General features: G+C 35.4%; 3 protein-coding genes across 3 annotated transcripts; 2 read left to right on the top strand and 1 right to left on the bottom strand.

Moving 5' to 3' along the window:
* The first annotated feature begins 103 nt into the window (after window positions 1–103).
* LOC105699801 (molybdenum cofactor biosynthesis protein 1-like) lies at window positions 104–2,275 on the top strand. Its single transcript, XM_012425117.2, has 8 exons — window positions 104–285; window positions 393–510; window positions 565–732; window positions 806–1,032; window positions 1,112–1,336; window positions 1,459–1,693; window positions 1,762–1,895; window positions 2,134–2,275. Exons 1-7 carry the CDS (start codon window positions 199–201, stop codon window positions 1,815–1,817), a joined length of 1,116 nt encoding a protein of 371 aa, XP_012280540.1. The 5' UTR covers window positions 104–198; the 3' UTR covers window positions 1,818–1,895; window positions 2,134–2,275.
* LOC105699802 (cyclic pyranopterin monophosphate synthase-like) lies at window positions 1,916–3,071 on the top strand. Its single transcript, XM_012425118.1, has one exon. It carries the CDS (start codon window positions 2,139–2,141, stop codon window positions 2,643–2,645), a length of 507 nt encoding a protein of 168 aa, XP_012280541.1. The 5' UTR covers window positions 1,916–2,138; the 3' UTR covers window positions 2,646–3,071.
* On the bottom strand, window positions 2,706–7,323 carry LOC105699800 (integrator complex subunit 7). Its single transcript, XM_012425116.1, has 13 exons — window positions 7,016–7,323; window positions 6,604–6,923; window positions 6,308–6,532; window positions 5,969–6,218; window positions 5,788–5,861; window positions 5,568–5,713; window positions 5,153–5,498; window positions 4,800–5,059; window positions 4,537–4,737; window positions 4,376–4,469; window positions 4,209–4,312; window positions 3,636–4,131; window positions 2,706–3,533 (listed from the first exon to the last, which is right to left on the bottom strand). Exons 1-13 carry the CDS (start codon window positions 7,104–7,106, stop codon window positions 3,279–3,281), a joined length of 2,862 nt encoding a protein of 953 aa, XP_012280539.1. The 5' UTR covers window positions 7,107–7,323; the 3' UTR covers window positions 2,706–3,278.
* Between the last annotated feature and the right edge of the window lie 159 nt (window positions 7,324–7,482).

Below are 7,482 nucleotides of genomic sequence, written 5' to 3'. Positions count from 1 at the left end.
GTCATATTGTGTCATAATCTATATGGTTCAAAAACAGTGATAACATGTCGAGCTTAGAAAATTGAGAAAGAATAGATTAAGATACTTGCAAAATAAAATTTTCTCTGCAGCAATTTGTGTAAATTGTTTGATCGACCATCCATTCAAGCAGTTTTATATTTCAACATATCCACGTTTGGTTATTTACCTGATAAACAAATGTTCTACAATGTATCCAGTGTTAAATACTTGGCCAAAACAATTAATTTATCAGCAGTACCTGTTGCGATAAGAAGATCGTCAACGGTAAGATATAATTATAAAATAATGCAAAAATACTGTATACTGTTTACAATAGAAAATTAATGATAATGATATCTAAGTCAATTTTAAGGATTTCTTTTTCATTTCAGTTACAGAAGTTTAGAGAAAGGCTAAAAAATGATATCGAGGAAAACATTCTCACGGACACATTTGGACGATATCACACATATCTTAGGATTTCCATCACCGAACGTTGTAATCTTCGATGTAAGTTAATAATTTCTTAATCTTTATTAAAAATAATAAACAAAAAATTTTCAGGTAGATACTGTATGTCTGCCGAGGGTGTTAAACTGTCCAAAAAAGAGGATATTTTAACAACCGATGAAATAATTTACTTGGCTGATCTATTTGTTAAGGAAGGGATCCGGAAAATACGTTTAACAGGTGGTGAGCCAACCGTTCGCAAAGATATCGTAGATATTGTTGGTAAGGTATTGAGTTAACGTGGAACTTACAAATTTATAGAGGGCTGTAATAATTATAATTTAAATTTATACAGCTCGATTAAAGGCACTAAAGGAGTTGAAACAGCTTGGAATGACAACAAATGGCATAACATTGATTCGACAATTACCTGCCCTTCAGAGAGCAGGTCTAGACATGTTGAATATTTCATTAGATACTTTAAAAAAAGATCGTTTTGAACAATTCACTCGCAGAAAAGGCTGGGAAAGAGTTATGGCATCCATTGACTTAGCGATACAACTTGGATACACGCCTGTCAAGGTGAGACAACTTTCATCATAGTTTTATTTGAATACAAGGTGCCTTACAATTGGTTTTTTCTTCGTATTTTCTTTGTTAGATCAATTGCGTAGTAATGAGAGGATTCAATGACGATGAATTAGTAGACTTTGTCAGTCTCACAAAAGACAAACCTATTGATGTTCGTTTCATTGAATATATGCCATTTGACGGCAATGAATGGAAGGAAAATAAAATGGTTTCATTCAATGAAATGAAGGGTATAATAAGAAAACAATTCCCAGATTTTCATTCGCTGAAAAATGAACCAAATGATACATCAAAGGTAACTTTAAAACAATCCAGTTGTTTCAGATTGTATACGTACAATGAAACTTGTTAAATTATTTTTATAGTTACCTAGACTGTACTGATAATAATAAGTACTAGTTTTAATAATTTTAATAGGCATATGGAGTACCTAACTTCCAAGGGAGAGTAGGGTTTATTACGTCAATGAGCCAGCAATTTTGCAGTTCTTGTAATCGTTTGAGAATAACGGCAGACGGCAATTTAAAAGTATGTCTTTTCGATGGAAAAGGAGAAGTATCATTAAGAGATGCACTTAGAAACAATGCTTCCGAAGAAGAATTGAAAAATCTAATAAGTGGCGCCGTGTCACGTAAAAAGAAGCAGCATGCAGGTAATTAGGTGGGCTAAATCTACAGATTACACATCTTACCTCATATAAACAAATGATTTATGTTTCAGGGATGTTCAATCTGTCTCAAATGAAGAATAGACCGATGATCTTAATAGGAGGTTAAATGAATTCAGTAAAAATTACGTGCATGAATTAAGATGTTTTAATTTTTTACGTGTATCAAACATTCTTGACGAACCAAGTGAGCCGCTGCTCTTCATTTTCTATATTTAGTGAACAAATAATTTGTAGTGAAATTAAAATTGTTCTCTAAAAAACAGTAGGTATACAAATTTTTTGGCACAATCGAATTTACTTATCTGAATTGATTCGTCAGCACAAATGACCTCAAAATCAAGAAAAGTATTCAATGGTGCCAATAAATGATCATATAGGGTATCGATCCACAATGTCTGACATGTAATTCCTCGTTATAACAGCAAGGATGTACTCTTCTTTAACACACGTGGACGCCGATACTGGGAAAGCAAAAATGGTAGACGTCGGATGGAAGAATGTGACCGAACGAACGGCAAAAGCAACAGGAATGGTGAAAGTGGGACCAGTCATTAGTAAATTAATCACGGAAAACAACATGAAGAAAGGGGATGTCTTAGCTGTTGCGCAGTTAGCCGGTATTATGGCTGCTAAACGCACATCAGAGCTTATACCATTGTGTCACCCTTTACAATTAAACTACATCGACGTTCAATTGCAATTGAATTCTGAAACTCATACCGTTGAAATTGTGTCCGAAGTTAGATGTACAGGGAAGACAGGAGTTGAAATGGAAGCATTAACTGCTGTTAGCATCGCTGCTCTTACGGTGTACGATATGTGTAAATCAGTTTCCTCCCCAGGAATTTTGCAAATATGCAATGTAGAATTAATTTTTAAAACAGGAGGTACGAAACAAAATTTCTCAAAGGAAGGGTCAAGTGCAAAATTGTAAGACTGTTATAATGATAATAATTCCTGTCGAAAATTAAGAATGTCATGGATAGAGTACGCATTTCAAGATATACTTTGTTTTCACATTATTGTTGGTGTTGGTTCACGGTGAGATTATCGTGTTAATTTTATAAAGGTGCTGGTTGCCATAATATTAAAATGAACGAATGAAACTAAATGCATTGCAAAAAAGTTAGACTAAGTAACAAATACCCTAATTCAAGTAACCGTTCGATATATTGTTTTTATACTTAAAGTCTGGTTGTTGAGTTTTATTGTTACGACCTATTGAATCACTAATATAATTGGAGACCATTTATAATTTATTAGCGATTAATATTATTATGCTGGTAGCAAATTGTATAAATATAACTATTTTTTAAAATATGTACATGTATAAAATACAGTATTTCAACTATTTTCTGTATGCCCAGCGTTCTTGTTAACTAAACCTGCGCGTTAGGAATTAAATTTAATTTCTTTGAAACTTCGATATTTAATCTGAATTAGTCGTTGCATTAAATTTTGGTATCAAGGATTTATACTTTATAATAAATTTGTAATTTTAATAACTACCTATTTACCATTATTCAGTCAATGGGGAATGAAGTTGATATCACCAATAGCTTAGTGATCATGGTAGTTTTCGTTTCACTGGTTCCTCGTGTACTCTAACTTGAAGCGTGGAACGTGGACCACATTTCCAAATGTTCCCATCCTTGTCCAATATACTGGCACTTGCAGTAACTTGGTACTGGCCTCCACCGCCTGTATTACTAGCACAACCAGTTGGACCTATTTGCGGGCTTCCCAAAGATAGCAAAAATTCACAGGCGAAGAAATCACGATGCGGTGTAACCGTTTGTTGCAGTTCATTCAAGTTGGAATCCTATAATACATAATATTTATAAAAACGATAGAGTTACATTTCTTAACTCCTGTAGTCTCATTTCCTTGATATACGTCCATTGATCACAAATACAGTGCTTACCTTCTGATCGGAATTTATTTTAGATGGAGGTGCTGTCGAAATGGATATGCATACAGCTGCAACCGAACGAAACAGAGAAGCTCTTCGTCCATGTCTTAATACTCCTTCAACTTTCAAGGCTAATTGACTGCCCTGTGGAACTGATACCGGTTCACCAAGTACTCTTGGTTGCGGGGACACCGATAATTTTACACTAGTTGATTGCAGAGTTTGGAAGAAGTACCGAGGTATCGGAAGTCTCATTTTCCCTCCAGCTAGCAGCATAATTTGGGATATCAAAGAACCCACTCTCGAGTGACTAATCGCAGCACACTCGCCTTCACCTTCCCACGGAGGTGCTAAACGCTGCAGCTCGGTACAACATCTCGCCAAGTGGCGCATTTCCACAGAATTTCCAAAATTGAAACTTGCTTCGCCTTGTTGGCACGTGGGCATAATAGAACCACCGCAAACACGTTCAACGCTAGATGCCATTAGTTGACATATTTCTTGTAATCTATGTTCATGCATTAAGGATTTACTAATGGATTATTTTCAATATTTTGATGTTACAAAGAAAATATGAAAGGATACGCTCTAATATTAACCAAAGTTTCAGGATCGGCGTCAAATGCTGATTGGTATAACTTTTGATAGTTTTCGGCACATGTTCTCAAGTCCTGTGCCGATTTTCTGAGCTGCAAAGGAAAATATTACCATAAATATTGGATTGTAGTGATTCAAGCTATTTTCAGGCGTACCTGTTGAGTGACTCGCCCAAAACGCTGTAAATCGTCCTTTGTTGCGAGCACTACTGTTACTGCAATGGCAGGGGGAGGTGCAGTACATAATGATCTGTTCAAAAATAATAATTAGTGTATAAAAATGTCTTAAAAAAAAAAAATTAGTGATTCAAACAAACCTGCACGAATGCAATAATTGCACTAAAGCCTGCAGAAATTCACAGCGTAGTTTGGAATATTCACTGGCGAATTGCAAACTACGTAATGGCGTACTTGCAGCTTTCAACGAGGCAGAGGCACTTGCATATCGTGCTATAGTCCCATTTAATTTTTCTACAATTTTTGTCTTTTTTACGCTATCGGTTTCCTCAGCGATATCTCTGTTTTGAACAAGTTGCTATTAGCAAAGACTGTATGGTACATTTTTGTTGAAAATACGTACATAAGATGACTTTCCGCACTGGTAACTAATTGTAAACCTAGCAGCCAAAAGTGAAGTTGCTCCGATGCTACAGCTTCTTTCAAGTTTTTGAATATTTGAGTTGCAATATCGTGATGACCGTATCTTGTTGCACCTCGAGCAATACGATATTTCGCCCATCCATCTACACTTTTTACTACGTTATCTACAGCTTCCAAACACTCACTGTTCCATTCATAACCACCAGCTACCATTTGAAACAACAATGTGCATAGCATGACCTGTATCGAGATATATAATGAAAATTATGAAAACGAATAAAATAAAAATATTTTTCATTGTTCCATGCAGGAACAAATTTATACGAGTATCACCTTTGTATTCACATGGAGTGATTCTTTCAATTTTGTCAGGATGTCTGGAAGAAGCGGTAGAAGGACATTTTCTTCAAAGTTTCCAATTGCTCCCAATGCTTCGCATAATGCCAAAGCCTGTCCTTCGCTTTGTACATTACTGGCATTTGAATTTCTAAGCGTTGAGCCTATAGCATCAACAAAAACATAGCAATGACTGGGTTGGGCTTGACAAAGTTTAACGGTAGACTGCAGACATTCCTTCAGTTGACGAAGGTATCTATCATCTAAAGCGAGCAACATTATCAGTGACTCGAGGCAGGAGACAACGTCTTGGGCTCCATAAGCAGGTAATCCTTCCTCGTAACTAGTGAACAAAATTATTTTATATTGTATTATGCATTAAAATAGAAAATAAGAAAATGTTGCTTCATACCAGTAGCAAGCAACTCTTCCAAGAATAGTGACTGCCTTTACAGCCACAAAAGGATCTGGAGAGTAACAAGCATTAACACACAAAGATAGAAGAGGACCACCCTCTTCCATGTTAGCGTCACATGTTACAGCACTCTGGCTCAACACCTGTAATAATAAAGTTGCTTAATTATATCTTCGGTTGTAAGTATGAGTGAAAAAATAAATGTTTTCAAGAGTACCTCGATCACATCCAAAGTACGGATTAGAAGATCTGTATTGCCAGTTCCATCTTGTAATAATTTAGTTGTACTATCTACAACAGATCCCAAATAAAATATATTTTTAGATAGTTCAAAGTTTAAGTAGATTTTATATTTTATTCTTTTTTGCAATATAAATAGACATAATGTATGCACAAACCTATTAAATTGGTCAATGCACCTTGTGGCCATAAGTGAGCACCCCTTCTAGCTAGACAATGTAAAAGACGTAGAGCATGACGCTTAACCGATAACCGTGGGTCATCATGTAAATAACGCAACAGCAAGGCTACTTGTCCTGGAACGTCGATTAAAGTTGCAGAAGCTAGAGTACTTAATGCACTTAATGTTACTCTAACAAATTCTACCGCTGGATAACTCTCAAGAAGTTCCATACATAATTCATTTACCTGAGTGTAAAGAAATGACAATATTTGAAAATTGGAGTATGAAGTAATAATAATTCTATCTCAAAGCTAAGAATTTGTAAAAATCATACCATTGATGCAGTAGAAGTGTCATGGTGCATGTATTGTAAAATAGGAATAAGTTGCAGTTTCATTGAGGCAGGCGTCGCTTGTCCTCTGATCATATCAGAAATCTTACTGCACATAGAAATTGCAAATAGTTTCGATTGAGCTGCAAACATTTGCGCTGCATAAATGGCTGCTTCTACTTCAACCGAATCATGAGAATCCAAGGATCTTCGTATACTGTGATGAACCTTTAATGTACATATCACAATATCAGCATCACCACTTTATTTCAATTAAAGTATTAAAGAAATTTTTGTACCTGTTGTCTCTCCGGAATAATTCCAGCAACACTACCCAATGTGCGTAATGTAAGAGCTCTTGCCACTGGGTCATTGGAATGAATGACGCTATAAATTCTTCTAACAAACTCGTCAACATTTAAAATTTTGTCTAAATGTTTTTCACTTTGTTGACAAACTCTAAGTACCCAAACTCGTAAAAAGTTGCTGCCCATACGGAACACATCCGCTAATTTAAGCAGTGACGAATTTATTAAAATTGGAAATGGGTATTTTTCAAAAAGCCGTGGAAAACGTACAATCGCTTCACACTGCTCCCCAATTTTTGCTGATCGTAAACCTGTAAATAATATATATTTAGTTAATCCTTATCATTCATTAAATGTACATGCAGCAATGTCCTTTAAATAATTTTGCTCTTTTAAAATATACCTTTATCAAGTTCTATCAGTGCAGAATTGGCATCTTGTTCGGGTTCACCCAAGCCGGTATCATTAAATGCATTCATCCTCATACTAATCATATTGAATTCTATTTGTAACTTTCAAATTTACTGTTTTGAGTAATTTATATTAAATTGTATGATTCAATTTTCTCAAGTCAATGCACACTTACTAGTAACATTAGTGAACATTAATCATTCAGATCAAACAATATTTTAATCCCATTGTTTTGATCATATATAAACTAATGCAACTTTCAGGATTCTTTTTGCGTTAACAATTATAAAACGCAGTCCATACGTGCATTTATACATTCTACGTTTCACCGATTTTCTAATAACCGGAACTGCCGTGTAAACACTGTTCTACACCTTTTTTACCGATATGCCGGCCTAAAACGGCGTTTACACCGGATTTAGGACCCTCCTCCGCGGCAGATTCAAAAGCTAGCAAAAC

This window comes from Orussus abietinus, unplaced genomic scaffold, assembly GCF_000612105.2.
Source record: "Orussus abietinus isolate OABI.00-Male unplaced genomic scaffold, Oabi_2.0 scaffold10, whole genome shotgun sequence".
NCBI lineage: Eukaryota > Metazoa > Arthropoda > Insecta > Hymenoptera > Orussidae > Orussus > Orussus abietinus.
Note: the sequence above shows the minus strand (reverse complement) of the source record. Positions and strands in the feature narration are given on the sequence as shown.